The sequence below is a fragment of the Toxoplasma gondii genome, chromosome XII (assembly GCF_000006565.2).
Source record: "Toxoplasma gondii ME49 chromosome XII, whole genome shotgun sequence".
NCBI classification, from domain to species: Eukaryota; Apicomplexa; class Conoidasida; order Eucoccidiorida; family Sarcocystidae; genus Toxoplasma; species Toxoplasma gondii.
In genome coordinates, this window is record NC_031480.1 from 6,787,678 (window position 1) to 6,804,567 (window position 16,890).

At 53.3% G+C, this 16,890-nt stretch overlaps 2 protein-coding genes across 2 annotated transcripts; one reads left to right on the forward strand and one right to left on the reverse strand.

The window, feature by feature from the left end:
* Nucleotides 1-383: 383 nt before the first annotated feature.
* TGME49_277010 (Fe-S metabolism associated domain-containing protein) lies at nucleotides 384-3,800 on the forward strand (the record flags this gene model as incomplete). Its single annotated transcript, XM_018781760.1, has 5 exons — nucleotides 384-1,027; nucleotides 1,592-1,670; nucleotides 2,319-2,403; nucleotides 3,066-3,195; nucleotides 3,588-3,800. 5 exons carry the CDS (start codon nucleotides 384-386, stop codon nucleotides 3,667-3,669), a joined length of 1,020 nt encoding a protein of 339 aa, XP_018635176.1. The 3' UTR covers nucleotides 3,670-3,800.
* A 1,169-nt stretch (nucleotides 3,801-4,969) lies between these two features.
* TGME49_277000 (transport protein Sec24, putative) lies at nucleotides 4,970-16,077 on the reverse strand. The gene is made up of 9 exons (XM_002370406.2): nucleotides 13,547-16,077; nucleotides 11,919-12,128; nucleotides 10,995-11,287; nucleotides 9,565-9,871; nucleotides 8,901-8,966; nucleotides 7,973-8,231; nucleotides 7,218-7,470; nucleotides 6,624-6,830; nucleotides 4,970-6,230 (listed from the first exon to the last, which is right to left on the reverse strand). Exons 1-9 carry the CDS (start codon nucleotides 14,843-14,845, stop codon nucleotides 6,065-6,067), a joined length of 3,060 nt encoding a protein of 1,019 aa, XP_002370447.1. The 5' UTR covers nucleotides 14,846-16,077; the 3' UTR covers nucleotides 4,970-6,064.
* Between the last annotated feature and the right edge of the window lie 813 nt (nucleotides 16,078-16,890).

Sequence of the window (16,890 nt, forward strand, 5' to 3'; positions counted from 1 at the left end):
TCGCACCCCTCACGCATGCTGTGGCCTACGAAATCACCATGGATCTCCTAGTATGAGGAGCACGGCGGAAGCTCTTTCTCGCCCGGGTGGTCACAGCGGCTGCGTTCTCGATTTCTGTTTCTTCTTCCGCGTTCTCCTCTTCTCTTGCTGTCTCTCTGTGTGTCTCTGTTGCATGGATCTGTCGGGATGTGGTGTCTTGTCGAGGACGACCAGCGTTAGAGACCCAGTCTCTTGTCGACCCAGCGACTGCTTCTCTCGTTTTTTCTCCTGTGTCATGCGGGGGATTCCCGGTCTTCACCAACTGTTCAGACGCACGCAACTGCTTCCTCGACGGAGGAGGAGCAACCCCCCCCCGACAGCCAGTGAGACCAGTGGCTGCCAGGATGCGGCGCCCAGTGGAGCCTCAATCTTCTCCTCTCTCTTCTCTCTGTTCTCTTTGTTCTCTCTCTTCTCTCTGTTCTCTCTGTTCTTTTCCTCCCCTCGCTTGCGTTCGTGTGGCGCATCGCACAAGTCTCAGGCTGTTGCTTGTCTTGCTTCTTCTCGCTGGTCCTGTTGCGTCTCTCTGCCATGCTGCCCGTTGCTCGCTCGTCGCCCGCGTCGTCCCCCGCGAGCCCCGTTGGGGGTCTCTGTTTCCTGGGAAGACCTATTGCTCGCTCTGTCTGTCGTCTGCTCATCTGTCTTTCGTGCTCCCCACCTGTGTCTGCTCGAGTGCCACTGCGTCGCCTCCCTGCCACTCAGCGCGACTCGCGCCTCTCCAGAGAGAAGCGCGAGTGCGGCGCGGTTTGCATGCGCCACCGTCCGCTGCTCCGCAGTCTGGCGGACAGCTTCCAGGACGAGGAAACGGTGCGCGGGAGAGAGAAAACGCCTTCCTCCTCCTTCGTGGGCGGCCGCACACAGCGGCCTCTGCACGAGCGCGTTCCGGAGCAGCGGAAGGAGGCGACAAGGAGATCCTCAACGACCTTCCATGTCCCCTCAGGGCTCTGCTCCAAAGTCTACGCAGGCTGCCTGCCAACGACGTTCGCGCTCGGTACAGAGACGCTGCACAACGGAACGAGGAACCGACGGATTCTGGTGTCTGCGGGACTCGAAACGAGACACACAAAAGAGAAGGGAAAGAGAACGAGTGGCGTCTTCACGGTGGGGCGACAGGAAACGGTTCTGTGTTTGACGATACAGGAGGTTCGGCATTTTCTGTGGAACGCGCTAAAGATCGCGTCCTCCAGATTCGCTTCTTTGGACTCTGTGGGATGTCTCAGGCGCGTGTTCTGTCCACTGTCCCGCAGTCACTGACTCGCCAGAATGCTCGACCTTGTATCAAAGGAGTTGCCTTTGCAAAGCGAGTCGTGTATTGTTCAACATTCACCTTTTCTCCTTGTACGCATACGTGTGTGTTCTGGAAACGCACCTTTTTTCGACCCTCCCTCCCTTTGTAAAAGCAACGTTTCAGAAGCTACAAGAGGGTGTCTAAGGTACATCGGAGGCCAGAGTGCTCTGTTCTTGAACGTTTTTGTCTGGCCTTCTGTTCGTTGTTTTTTGCGGGTTTTTGTATTTTTGTGGCTTCGTTTGTGGTCGTTTTGTTATTTTCGTGCAGGATGGAGCGCCTCCTGTCGTTGGGAAACAGCTTGAAACAACTGTCTCCTAATCTACGCACTCGAGAGAACCTCGTCCTGGTACGTGTGGCAAAAATGCCAAGAGTCTTTTTTTCCTTCTGTCTCTGTATTGGAGAAGCGATCCTTGCCGTCTTCACGGCGCCGGTGTTCAGATCGAGAAGCCTTTCTTTGGTGGAGAGAAGAGCACATTTCCGCAGAACGTGCAGGTGCACACGGGGATTCCAATCCATGTGAAGCTTTTGCATTCGCGTAGAGATCGAGCATATGGGGAGCTCGCGTCTGTGCGACTGTTTGCAAATGTTCGATTTAGAGCATAATTGGGCGTCTTAGGATACTTCTATGTGAGTAAGTTTCCAGATACTTCTGTGCGGTTCTGTGCGTATGCTTTTCATAAAGCAAAAGCATGTCACAGAGGCGGGTGCCTCAATCTGTCCCTGTGCGTGTCGAGCCGGTGCACGGGAGTCCGACAGTCTCCCGAAGGAGGACATAGTCCCAGTTTCATGGCACCAGTTTTCCGTACTTCTGTGTGGATGCATGCAGAAGATTTACATGGATGGATATAGTTAAATGCACACAGTCATATATATATATATATATATATATATACAGAGAGAGAGATGTCATTTCTGGAAACAAAGCACTGATCGGGTTGTGCCTACAAGTCTTCTGGAATCCGATGTTGTGGATTGCGTCGTTGGGGTATCTCAGGGGTGTCAGTCTGTGGTGCACGTTCACTCTGACGCACGGAGAGATGATGCGGGGACGCTGCGAATGTACTACTGCGGCCACGCAGGTGAGAAGAAGAAGCAGCAATCCAGTGAAACAAGCGAAACCGAACTTGGGGGTTTGGTCGCAGGAATGGGTCTAAATGTTCTTTCCTCGAACCGGAGAAGGGGAAATTTAGGTGGATGCAAGACGCGCGGATCTCGTATAGGGCAAGGTCACCAAGCACCTCCATGTGTAGCAAAACATGGTCTATATTTCTGACTCTCCTTCTACATGTGCGTGTGTTCACATATGTACATATATATATATATATATGTATATACATGTACGTGCATATATATTTGGGGAGTGTGTGTGTGTGTGTGTGCCTGTGGTGGTTCTGTGTAGATATCCAATGTTCAGCCTTTGGGTGCCTGGTAGTAACTTGGAAGAAGTGTCAATGCACCCCGAATATAGGGCGACTAACGCTTTGTGTCGAGGACAGCTCTGATAGAGGTTTTGTATTTGTGGAGCTCATGTCTCGTTTTGATTTGTTGGCGCACAAACTTCCGTTGATATGCATATATGACGTCACACTCAGCCACTCCTTCACTGTGCATCAACACGTATGTATGTATGAACAGGTACTCGGGGGATATCATCTCGGTAAAATGTCTCTTGAATATATTTTTCTGTTTTGCATTTGAGTTGGCTGTCTTTGTTTTCTTTGTTGGACATGTTCCACCGTAGAGGCATTGACGACGAAGGGGCTTCTCCAACTTCTCGTCGGTGGTCTGTCAGGAGCGACACCCGAGGAAATCGAGAGAGTGCCTTTGAACACAATGGCGCTAGCGGGTCTCAGCCATTTCATTACCCCCAGGTAGAGCGAAAAGTAGCGAGAATCGCACAAGATACACCTTAGCGACGACTGCAACATGCACGATGTGCGTTCACGACGACAAAGCTATGAATTAGATATACGGCTGTCACTTTGTGTCATTTGTTTTCTATTTGCACGCGATGGTTTTCGTAGGTATGCACGCACGACATTGGGTGTGTAAGTGGGATTGCCCGGTGTCCTGGAATATCTGATGGGTCTGCGATCTGTGCCAAGGAATCTCCCGGACAAGTTTTCTGCTTGCTGAGGACGTTCATGTATTTTTGACAGAACTGTACGGCTGGTGCTTCCTCTCCTGGATAATCAGCTCGAGGGGCATGTTTTCGTGTCTGCATGTATCTTCGATGCTGGTGGAAGTTTTCGCTGTGCCTCAGCCGGATGAATGGATTTACAAATATTCTAATGAAGATGAAGGCGCAGGCGGCTGCTGCGAGTGCGGACAAGGGCAAAGTCTGAAGAACCGACAGGGCGAGATTGCGCAGAGAGATTTAGCCTGGCATTTTCCCCAGAGTACAGTTGTGGGAGTGCAGTTTTCCTGAAAACAGGATTTTGTCGTCGGGGGGAAAAGACTTCGGCGAGACAAGGCAAAGACGCAGAACGTGTAAGAAACTGGATAGGGTCGGTCTGGCTTTTTCGCCTGTGTGCACAGGGCTGGGGGGTGTAGAGTAAAGTGGTGTTTTTTTTCGGTGTGTCGCGCTGTTGGCATTTGTTTAGTTTGCGCGAAATTCCGAATTTCTTCCGTTCACTCGGAAGGATGCAACTGTCCGCCGACATTTCCGATTCCAGCAAACGACCGCTCTCAAAGGACGACTCTTTCCTTGAGATACTTTCCAGAAATCCATAATGCTCGTCATTGACTAAAAACGCCTTCACTGTCACTCACAGATACCCACAACCGCGGCCCACAGACGATGCTTGCTACGAGCTTCCCTTTTACCTCTGGCGGACACGCAAACACACGAAAAGGACTTACTTGAACGCTGTCAGCTGCTGCTTTGTATCAAGGGGGTGACAGTTTTGAACGTGAACTAGGGGGCGTCTTCTTTCTGCCCTTGTCTTCGGTTGTGTTTTGCGTTGCTCGTATTGCAGCGAAGGCGGATTCTCAGGTAGACCTCGCCCGGGGGTCGAAGCACGGCAGCTAGAGAAACTGCGCTTTCTGCACTTTTTAGGCAAAGGGGAGACGGAATCATTTCAAAGAAGCAGCTCTGTCGCTGGCGTACACACGCGGATTCCAAGTTCATATGAGGATGCGAGTTTCGACAAAACTCACTTTAGGCAGGTTTTACGCGAACTCAGGGATCCCAAGACCGCGAAAACGATCTGTGACGAAGCTGCGAACTAGGTCGTGCGAAAGACGCTTCCCCAGTCCATTCGCTCAGCGCCAGCTGGAGCTTCTTCATCTGGGTGTATCTTTTTCTCATTGCCTCCATGCTTTCTGCGACAAACCTCTTTTTCTGGAGAGACACGCGTCTCTGTGAAAAAACGAGCAAGTCGCTTTCAGAAACTCCAGAAGCCCGCGAACACTGCTTAGTTCGGGGAATCCCCACATCCTTCATTGGTGTGATTCGACTCTGACTTCATCTTTAACACCTCTGCACTCCACCTAGTTTCAGAAGTCACTCTAGCGTGCACGAGTACGTCAGCCACGGCTGGCTACCTGCCATGTAGAGTGTGTGTAAATATGAAATACAGAACCACAGTGAAACTGCAGGGCCGATGCTCAGAGCTTCACTCTTCAGGACTGCTGCCCCAGAAGCCTCGCCACACCACCACCTTTCAGCTGTCTTTCCGACGCCGCCTAAACCTAGAAGTCTGAAGAAGAAAGCTGGAACTCATTAGGGTCTCCAGAAAGCAGGAAAAGCAGAGACGCTGCATCTAGAGGAGCACTGGAAACCACGTTTGCCTATCGAGTTTTTTCCTTGTCTCGCGCATGTTCATCGTCAGTGGAGGAGGCCTCCACTCCGCTGTTGCTCAGGAACGGGATCTCGTCATTGCTCCATGCTCCACAAAAGGTTACGATTAAAACGCGACCGAGGCAAAACGAAATCGTGTAAAATGCGTAGGAGAGACACTGGCGCGTAGAGAAGCCCGTTCGGCTTCTCTGCGCGCTGCTGAACATTCACGCTCTCAGCGAAGCCCAAGACGAGACGGGCAAGACAAAGACAACGTCTGAGTGGCGTGTCTTTGTTTGACAGCGTAAAATACGAAGCATTTCCCCCTCTTGCTAGGCCGCTCGACACTGTCTACACGGCGGAGCCAGGGGGTTGCTCTGGACACGAAAAGCGAGAGAGTTCTGTTGCACAAACTCCCTGTACTCTCTAAAAACGTTTCTGTCTTCGTCCTGAGATCTGCAGGAAGTTAACCTTGAAGCGTATCCAGTGGAACGTAACGGTGAAGGTGACCGAGGACACACCCTTGATTTCACTGGCTCGAATCTCGTCCCCGCAAACTCTCCTCGGCATACCGTACAGGCGCTTTTTCCTCCTCTCCAACGTCGTTGTTTCCTGTCCTGGATGCCTAGAACTCGAAGTCTAGCTGCCCTGTCCTCCCTCTCACGCTTTTTTTCTCGCGTTTCGGAGAACCCCTCAACGCTTTCTCCGTTCTCACGCTCACTGCTTGCTTTCCTCAAACTGTCAACGCATTGCGACTCTCCCCAGGCATCTTCCATTCCTCTCTCCTCCTCTTCACGCTCTTGCGGTTCGACGCCCTCCCCCGAGGCCTTCTCTCCCGTTCAGAGCTCGTTTTATCAGTTCTCTCTTTCCCTCCCGAATTTCTTTGAATCCTGGCGCGGGCACTGCATCTCTCTCTTCCTCTCTCTTCTTCAAGTTTCCCCTTTGAATTTCTCTTTGTTTTAGTACATGCGCGGCTGCTGCAGAGGCGGGGCCGCCCCGCCCGCCGCCGGGATCATCGGTGGAGCAGGCGCCTGTAGCTGCGAGCGCATGTCCACTTTTTGCAGGAACTCGGCGAAAGTGAGGAGGAGAGAAGGCACCCGGTCTTCCATGAGTTGCGCAAAGAATCTGCAGAATGTGAAAAAAGCACAGGACACACTCCACAGAAATCGGAGCGGAGATGAGAGGGTCTTCCCCGCGCGTCAACCCCTTCGCAAGGAACGTGGCTCTCTCGACGCTCTCCACTTCGTAGCGCAGCCGCTTCACATCGTCCCCGAGAGAGGATCGGGTCTGCGACGCGATGTGGAGAGTCAAGCGCCTGCAAAAACGCCGCCAGGCTTTGTTCGCGCGTCACCACCCACACGTCGAGGAAAGCTCGGTAACCAGTGAAGCGTGTGTGACGCAACGCGACTGACGCTGCAGAAGCTGCAGTTGGTTTGGAAAAACAAAACGAAGGCGAGTCTGTTTCTGCAGGGCGACGACGCAGGGTCGAGGAGGCTACGGAAATCCAGTTGTTCCTACTTTTGCTCAGACGGGTCTCCCTGTCGAATGACGAGCAGACGCATGGCGTTGCACAGGTGCTCGCCCTGCACACTCTGGACGACGGCGCGGACTCGCAGGCCGACGGGATCTTGGCTGTCTCCAATGGAAGCCGCCGCCACATCGGGGTGCACGCAGTCCAGCGAATGCGCGCCGAACACACTCGCCAGCCACTGCGGCGAGATGCTTCTGCAGAACGCGAAACAGACGAAAGCCAGCGCGGGAGACGAGACAAATGCAGAAAGAACGCGAGTGCCAGGAGAGACGGAGGAAACACACACTGGCGAAAGAGAGGTCAGAAACAGAGAGACAGAACAAACGCAAGGTAACAAGGTCGAGAGACGACTGCAGGCGAACGAGAGAAAACGCATGCACGTGACTTGTGCGAGGTCGCTGCACTCCACCTGCGTTCGGCACAACAGGGAAATCAACTAAAAACCAGAGAGCAGGCAGACAGATGAAGTGAACAGAGAGCTTCAACTGAACAGAGAAGTCAAGCAGGAAGAAGGAACCAATTGGACTTTCCGTTTCTGTTTTGGCCTCGCTCTGAAAATTCCAGAAAAAGTGCCGTCTTACCGGCCGATCCAGAGGAGCATTTCCTCGCCGTTTTCCAAGAGGTAGGCGCCGTCTTGAGTCATTTCCTCAGCAGTCAGGCGAAGCGCCGGAGGCAGAATCACTTCCTCCTGTCCATCGAGAACGCGGTCGCTGGGTCCTCCGAAGTTCGACAGATTATGAAGCGGCAGCATGCGCGGGTGTACGTACGCGCAAATGCGGTCCACAGGAAGGGCGAGCAGCCGACTCCAGGAGAAGACGCGCTTGTCCGTGGAAACTGGAAAGAAAACGAAACAAATACGAAGAAATAAAAAAGTATGAAAAAAAGTGCGTTCACCGTGGCAAGCGGTCCATAAACACACCCACGCGTGCAGTCCGTGTCCAGAAGAGGAGTTCTTCTACACTTTGTCCATCCTTGGAAGACAGCAGCCTCTAAACGATTCGGCAGGCGGTACATCCAAAAAAGTACAGATTCACACAAATCCACATAACGCATGCAATCAAGCTCTCAATACATACACACAGGCACAGAAAGATTTATCTCTCTCTCTACATATATATATATATACATATATGTGTATAGATAGAGAAACTTAAGAGGAAAGGCAAACCTAAAAGTGGCTTACATACATATATGTATATATGTATGTATACCTGTACAGATGTATACATATGTATGTATATGCATTTATATATATACATATATATATATATATATGCCGTATGTGAAAAAGGTTGTTTGCCTGTGGATCTGTGTTGTGCGGAAAATGACTTTGTACCTTCTTTGACAGGCCTGAACGCATTGCTTTTGAGGACTCCGAGAATGAAGAGAGCAACGAGTCTGCCTGCCTCCAGGAGTGCTCCGCCTGCTGGGTTCCCTGCACTGGCTGCAGCCACGGCGCCGTAGTGGGGCAGGGAAGGTAGCGCGTAACTTGCCGCGAGTTGGGTCGAGCTGCCGACAGAGTGCAGGACCGAAAGCAGCTGAGAGCAGCTCGTCTGCAAAAAGGCTCGACCGTCCGCAATCTTTGAACGCAGAGACTGACAAGCAGAAGACGCACAGAAACAGCAAAGACAGTCGTGGAGCAGGCGGAGAAACGAGGAGGAGCAGAACAGGAAGAAGAACAGAGAAAAGAAGAGAGGAAAGGAGGATACGAAGCAGGGAAAGGAAAGGGGGAGAAAAGCACAGGGAAAAGAGTGGGGAGAAAGAAAGAGGAATGGGAGAAGAGGAACAAAGGGGAAGAGCGAGTAAAGGAAAAACGATGAGGGGCCGCAGACGTAGAGAAACGACTAGAGAAGAAGAGGCTGTCGCGAAGCAAGGGAAATAACATACAGAAGAAGAGAAGCATCACTTCGTCAGTGTCGAAAAACAGTCGAAAGAAGCAGTGGGAGCGACGACGGAAATCCAGAAAGGCGATGACAGAAAGAATCCAGTTGGAAAGATGAGGAAGAACGGACAAGACAGGCTCCGGCTGCTGCCTTCAAAACTCCTAAGAAGTCGAGAACCATTTACGGTTGTGAAGCATCTTTGCTCTCCACAAAGAGACCTCCAGACGCCGACATACACACCTTCAAGAGACGAAGGGCGAAGTCCAGAATCCGAGAAAGAACATACACCTCTACCGTGTCTGTGCTCGCATTCGATTTAGCAGGAAAGAATTTGCAAGAAACTGAAGACTGAGAGATTCTTTCTCCGCGCCGCAAACCCACCTGGTCAATTGCCTGCTGGATAAGAAGACAGGTAACGACCTCCGGATCCATGGAGCTGACGATGTCCTGTACATACACCCGAATCAGCAGGGAAACCGCACTTTTCTCCAAAATCAAACTGAGTTTCAACCAGCGAAAGAGAAACGCGAATGCTGAGGGAGAAGCAGCAGAGATCAAAAGTTCACACGCGCTTCCCGTTCTGCTCTGCCTCGTCGCGTGTTCGCAGCTTCTCGAAATCCGAACTCCCCCCGTCAGAGCCTTCCAGAAGAAGAAGCAGGAAACGCCATTGCCTCCGTCTATATTCAGGTGTACATACACCCGCCCCGAGAGACGCCGACCTACGCCACGAGCGGTGGACGCGGACACTCAGCTTCTTCGAACTCGTGGATTGAGTCCATGTGTCTTCCTCAAGGTGACGCTCTCGACTTCATGGGAAATGAAAGTCTTTTCAAAAACAATTTTCCTTCTAAAGATCCAGCACGAGTTTTCACGAAAAAGGAACACCCCCTCCCCGCGCGCCAGAACTGCAGCGTCGGCGTCTCTTCTCCCCCGCCACCGGATCGCATCCTCAGCTTCCGGCTCAGAGCGCAGTTCATGCGGAGACACCCCAGTCAGTCTAAGAGGCTGTCTCTCTCCGAAGCCTCGCTTCGAGCGCTCTGCTCACTTGAATATTTTGCGAGACAGGCATGCAGAACGTGTGCACCCGAATGCGTCGCTCGCCGTCGCTGTTGGTGTAAAGCAGAGCAGCCTGCACGGCGACGACGTTGTCTCCTCCGGACGGGGGAGTCACGAGCGCGTTTCCAGGACCGCCTGCCCCCGCCTGCTCGTCCAACTCCATCAAAATCGAGAACGTGGAATCCGCATTCACGGTCGGCAGCACAAAGAGGTCTGTTCCGCGCAGGAAGAAGCGCCCGTGACGCGCAGAAATCTTCCAGCCCCGCGAAACGCGAATTCGCATGACTGCCTCCCACCTGGACGCAGAAGAAAAAACTCGTCGCATGCATGCAGTGAGGCCCACGAGCGTCTGGCGGGACGCAGCCAATGTGAGAAAGAGGGAGATTCTGTTCACGGCGTCCAGGGAACGTTCAGAAACAACTTCTGCACATACTGGAAGAAACGTTTCCAAAAAACGGGAGAACAGAACAGAAAGACTCGGCAAGACATTTTAAGGAGTCGCCAGATACACCAACTGCATCGGCTTTTTGATATTACCAATAACGTTTATATAAGAATTCCAAGTTTTAGAAAAAAGTATATAAAGGAAAATGTCAGTTGACGTTTAATTGAAATGTGCATCTGTTGATGAAAAAAGGTCATTTATAAATTGCTTGTTTCACATTCACAACAGAACAAACGCTCCGTTGCCGTCTAAGACGCCAAAGAGAAGAAGATTTTAAACGAGCCCAGAAGTTTGTTCTTTTAAATCGTTTTTCCCGGAGCATCTCCAGTTCTAGCGTCGAAAGAACACGGCAACTTGGAGAGGCAAGAAGCATCTGTGTTTACAGAATCCCCTCAACGAAGCGGTATCAGACGCAACAACCGTCTCTTCCTCTGGGCTGTGGCTGGAACTGGGCGAAGAAGCCGCGAAAAAAATTCAGAGACTCGCAAGGAAGCCTGGCAAGACTACGGAACTCCAAAACTTCGCATACCTTGGCAGAGAAACACGAAGCTAGAACCGACACCTACGTCACTGAAGCCTCCACGAAGAAGTTCAAGTCGAGTATTACCGCATGCACTGGCGTTGATTCACAGAGACACACCGCAGCATTTTCTACGGCCTCGCATCAGAGCAGAGACTTCAAAGTGCACATCATGATACTTGTGCAGGACGCATGCAACTGTCAAGTCTTCCCTGGCTATCCCGCAAAAGCGCAACCACAGCACGCCTCTCTCCTGTGTTTCTGCGCTGAAAACTTCCAATCCATCTCGGAAGAAAGCACACCAAAAACGGCACCTCAAACTTCAGAGTCGCAGTCGTGCTCTGTTCCAATAAGTGGCGCTCGGACAGATATCGAAATTTTCGCCTTTTCTCGGCAGCTGTTCGAACACACAGTGCGCTCTGGACCTCTGCGCGCGCTCTTCGGCTGAACTTACCCTGTCGTGCGCGTGATGATGTGCACGATGTCGTTCTCCAGTTGCTGGCTGTGCTGCAGCCGACTGAAAGCCGAGTAGTAGCGAACTTCTCCGCCAGTCAACTCCGCAAGCGGCAGAATCGTCGCCAGATCACAGTACGGAGCTGTCACCAGCCCGGGGGCTCCAGATCCCGGCTTCCCTCCCGCATAAGTTCCGGTAGGAGGGACGTTCCCCGCCGCTGGCGACGCACACGACGAAGGCGCGATGAAGAGGTCTACAGAGACCTGCGACTGCGTGAGTTGCTGCGCAAATTGCTGGAAAAGCCGCAGATACAACACAGACGGCCGACCCTGCTGTGCGGGAGAAGAAAAACCAAAGCACGCACGGCGGGGGCGGAGGCGGGGGGCCAGCGCGCTAAAGCACGCCGGTGCTCAGAAGAATGCAGCCGCCCTTGGACCGAAAATCCTCAAAATGTGAATTACGCGTGCGTGTCATGCACCAATATATATACACATATATGTAAGTACGTACATCAGTACACACCTACGAAAATATATCCACGAGCATGTGCATGTGAAAGTCTCCGAGGAAGTTTCTCCGTGCTTCTCAGAGAAAGACCGTTGACCACCGAAACGAACAAGTGGTGTGGCATAGCTGTGTGTGTCTGCTGCGTGTTCACGAGTCCAGCGCACGCGCGCGCAAGAGAAGGGAACATTGGGGTTCTTTTGGAGAGAGCACTGAGTTTTGCGAGTGCACAGAGAGACGGAAGACTGCGAGAGAAACACAGAGGACAGTCGGGATCGGCCAAGAGTGAAAGAAGGAGCTTTGGCGGCGCGTCCCTCTTCTATGGAGTGCTCGCCCCAGACGCGTTTTCTCCCCGAGTCTTGGAGACAGCGCGCTACAGTCTATCCACGACTCAAGGCCGAACGGGCCTTTCAAACGCACCTGGTACGCTTCGCTCGCAGGCTTCAAGAGCTCGACTTCGCGGTCAGGTTGCTGCCGGCTGCCGCCGTCAGTGCCGGCGCCGTCTGCGCCAGCCAAGCCGCCGCTGCGCTTGGTCACCAGCGCGCCGACCGTCGGCGGGAAGGAGGCAAACAGCAGGATTTTTCCGCCCACATGCTTCATGACAAGCAGGGCAGCCTTCACTGCGCTTCCCTGAAGAGCGAGAGAACGAGACGCCGGATCCAGAGAGAGCTCAGAAACAAGGCGCGCGCACATGCAGGTGAAGCGGCCACCGAGCTGAGAACCTCCCCCGACAGGTGCACGGCCACGCCCCAGTGCAAGGCGCACCGAAACGGGGCAGGAGAGAAGACCGGACGACCGGCAGAAGGAGGAGGAAACGATACGAGAGGGGAAGAGAGAGTGTGTGCTTCTTCGCTTGAAGTCGGGATGAGACAACGAAGACAGTGCTATCCTCGAGTGACACGTCGACAACGGCAAAAAAATATCCCGAGAGCCGCGAAGAAAAGACTGGACACACGAGAAAACGCGAAGTCGGTGTGGGTAAGGCAAGAGACACGCCGAGACGAAGAAACGCAGCGTTGAACAAGAAGAAAACGCGCAACAAAGAAAGACCTCAAAGACGGGACGTGGGAAGTAGAGAGCAAGGGAAGCGATGCAACGTCCGCGACAACCCCCAGAAAAAAAAACGTGAAAGAGAACATGCACAGGCATGCATGAGAAACCAGATGATGCATGCGTCCCCACTGAAATCGTTCTAAGGTTTTCATTCGGCACAAACACATCTTGCCGCAGCCCTCTGCTTCCGCTTCTAAGAAACCCCCGGACTGAATTCCTCTACGACGCAGTTTCCTCCCCCTGTTTCTCTCGTTCAAATCGCTACAGCAGTTTCCTGTCGACTCTTTCCGCGTCCTTGTTACCTTAATTTCGCTGGAACACTAGAACATCGGTGGGCAAAAATTACGGATGCTGCACCTTCCCCTAAACCCTTCGTGTTTGTCGAGTCTTCTGTTCTTCAGCGCAGATGACTCAAAGACTGAACAACTCTGGAGTTCCAGTTGTTCTTCACTGCCGATTCCGATTCGATATCTGGGTGAGCTCTGTATCTCTACCCACACGGTTCACCACTCGAGCTCCCAATCAAGCATGCAAAGCGGCAAGTTCTTGAAATCCACCATGTTCGCTGTTTCCACCAGCCCACGGGAACTTCTGTTCACGTCGTGTAGATGCCAGTGACGTAACAACAACGAAGTTGGATAGAGCAACCACAAACAACGTCGCTGTCCGTGTTTCACGTTCCTTGTGTTTCCTGATGGATAAACACTACGAGTTGGACTCTGGCTTAGATCTGGAAGGTCTGTGTTTACCGGATCCCAGGTCTCTTGTGATCTTCATGACCATCATGTTAAGTGCATAAAAATGAGTCCAGAGGTATCTAGCATCCATTTGAACGAGCAACATCGCAGCTGGTATACAACAGTTGGATTGCAGAAATACGCTGGACACCGCTAGACTGGTTTTTATGTACTCGACTTGAAGGCGATGAAGAGGACACCGGAACTTGAATCCGTCTCCCCAGCCCAACGTCCTTCTTCCCGACGCTCTCCACCTACCATGCAGTTGTCAATGCAGCCGTTCGATCTCCACAAGCTGGGGATGGTGTCGAGAGCTTCGAGGACGGCGTCACGGTTTTCCGCGAAGTTCACAAAAAGGTCGTCGCTGAGGGGGAGGAACACGTCGTCGATCTCGGGCATGACGAGGACTTGAGGCCTTCGTTTGCCGCCTCCAGATGCAGACCCCAGCGCATAGAAGTGGACGGCTGAGTCGTAGGTGACGATTCCGACCATCGTCCGGCTATCTCCGCGGCCGGCGCCGGAGTCTGTACACCCGGGGAGTTTGCCGGAGGTGAGTGCGGCGCGAATGCCCGCGCACGCAGACTCAACCAAGCCAGAGGCGACGGCTGTCGCGCTCACGTCGATGAGGAAGAGGTAGGCGGGAGGCTGCGGCGGCCGAATCATGTAGTCGGCGGGAGCGACGAACTCGACAGAGCCCATGCTCAGCTCCGCTCTTTCGAAGCGATCCTCGCGCTTCCCCTTCTCGTCCAAGCCGCGCATGTAGAACTGCGGAGTGTCGTTCACGTACCCACACAAGTTGCAGGACCAGCGTCGGCCGTGAGCCTCCCAGTGGACGAACGGATTGATGTACGTCCGGCACCGCTTGCAGCGCACGACGACACCGCAGTTCCCAAAGTTCACGCTCGGGACGGTCGGCGACCCAGGCCGAATCGGCGCCAGCGGCCGAATGAACAAGCCGATTGGCAAGTGCAGCTTCTGCTGCAAGCTGCTGCTGTGCGGCACCCGAGCGACGGACGCGCGCGTAAAGTAACGCGGCGAGTTGAACTGCTGGATCTCCTGCAGGACCTGCTGCGCCGCAGACCCCGTCGACGCGTAGGCGCCGGAGTCTGCCGGAAGCGCAGCCGAGTGACTCACCCCCGAGGCTGCTGCCCCGTACCCTGCATAACCGCTGCTCTGCACTCCACTGGGGTAGTAAGCGGTCCGTGGCGGCGGCGCGGCGCCAGGATTCGCGGGAGTGGCCGCGTGGAACGGCGAGGAAGGAATGCCACCCGCGCTCCTCTGGCTCGCGTACACGCCGGCAGCTGGCTGCGGGTTCCCAGACGCAAGCGGTGGCGCAGGGTACGACGGCACACTTGCGGAATCTGACGGATACGCAGGCATCCCGTTGCTGTAGCTCTGCGCAGGAGGGTTTGCGTACCCCTGGCGCATATCCGAAGGCGACGGTTGAGAGGTGTAGCCGTAGAACGGCTGCTGGGTCGGCGCAGCGTCCCGCGAAGCCTGCGATGCGCCGGCGGGGTAACTCGGAGTCCCGCCCGGCAAGTTCGGCTGCGTGTACATCTTTTCAACTGCAAGGGAAAGAAAAAAGGACGGAAAGGGGAGAAGGGAACAAAGGCCGAAACGCGACCCGCGACAATGTCTACCGACAGGGTGCTTTTGCCTTGGACGGCCACCCGAAACTCAGTTGATGTGACTGGCAGTTCGCAGCGGGAACCTGCGAAGGTGCGAGGAAGGGAAGTGGTGCCCGGGACGGACTTTGAATGGAAATTCACCGTACCAGCCTGAGATTCCGCACGACGAAAGGAAAAAACGGTCGCGGATACAATTGTGGAGAAAGGGTGGTGGGATCCAGAGAACGGAAAAAAAGATCCAGACAAGGGGTTAGAGCGGTGCTACTGACAGCGGAGCCCTCGGGAAAACGAAGGCAAGGTGCGTCCGAATGCCTGCTTACGAGAGGAGGCAAAAGTGGAGCAACGGAGGGTGGGAACGAGAAAACAGCCGGCAACTTCTGTGCCGAAGAAGAATCCAAAAAGTCTAGACAGACGCAGAGAGGAACCCTATTGAGATGAGGACGACGGCCGCAAACAGCGAGGCCACTTTCGGGCGTTTGCCAACGCTGGGAAAAGGCAGCTTTTTGGCTACGCAAGCCTCCCAACTGAAGGTGAAAGCGGCAAAGTGACGTAAAAGAGAAAACGAAGTTAGTGGTATCCCGCGGACAAACGCAGAACACGAGCTTTTCAGCAGTGTGTAACACACGTTTGCGGTCACCTACTGCAACACGAGCGCGGTTTTGCAAACTCGAGAAGGTTCCAGACGCCAGAGATATGCTCGAAAACCGGAGAACAACACTTGGCGACGAAAAAAAGGAAAGTGGCTCGCTGGACTCCTGGAGCGACGGGACAGAAAAAGGTGTTTGAAAACAGATTCGAGGAGGCGGCGCGGAGGTTCTCGGGAGGTCTTCAAACTGGTAAAGCAAGAGATGCTAGAAACAGACCGACGAAGGTAAACAGGCGGTCACAACTGACTTCCGGAATTCGACTGTAAACGAAAGAAGGAATTCTTTTGAAAGAAACAGACAGTTCGGCGCGCAATGGAGACACCCAAGACGCAGGCAGCGAAGCAGAAGGACGGAGCGTTTCCCCAGTGTAGGACGTGTTACGAGCTTTCAGAGTGGTGTTTTCAGTATGTGTAGCCCCGAAACACACAGTTTCTCGAGCAAAAAAGAAAGCGAGTGTACACAAACGCCGGTGTTGCCGAGTCTCGCCGCTCCGAAACACACCAGAGCAACACGCTGATTTTCTTGTGACCCTCTTTTCTCCCTCCGCGACCACCTCTCTTATACGCCTTCACTGTGTCTACACCCGCCTGTCGGGGTTGGGCTCCCAGCATCGCGAAAAACGTAGGACAGGAGTCACAACATGTTGACCTGTCGCCTTTATCTTTTAAAGCTCTAGAAGACGGACAGGAACTGGGAAAGGTGGACGGTACGGAAACTTACTTTAGTGTCTTTGTTGCGTTTCAAACGGCGATCCTTTTCCAAGGACGCATATAGGAACGTGCGAAGAGGACCCGGGAAAACTCCAGGGTAGCAGCGGACGATATAGCTGTCGGAAATTGGAGACTTTCTCCTCCACGTTGAGTAAATATTGGGCCTTGACTTTTCCAGCGGCTGTTTGCATATCATCCAAGTTGACAGCAGCAAGGGACGACGTGCTGTCGAGGAAAAAACCGATGTCTAGGTGACCAGCGAAGAGCGCGAGCGACGAAAAGGCGTATTTTCCAAAGGAAAGAATGTCTCCATGTCCGTACACAGTGGCCTATCGATCGAACATCCGTGTTTTTTTCTCGTCTGTCTACGCACTTCCGGCCACAGGAATGTTTTTTGCTACGAGTATGGCGGAAGTCATATCACCACGATTCAGCGTTCTGCCCTCGAATGTATCCCAGTTTGTTTCTGCCCACGAAGTGGGTCTGTCCCACACAGTCTTCAAAAAACAGGCAATAACGACTTGCTTCCAGTTTCATGGGGAGAACACCCGAGAAGCCAAGCCAAGGGCATGCCCCTCCAGTCTGCCGTTCACTAGTACAAACATAACTAGCGTCGC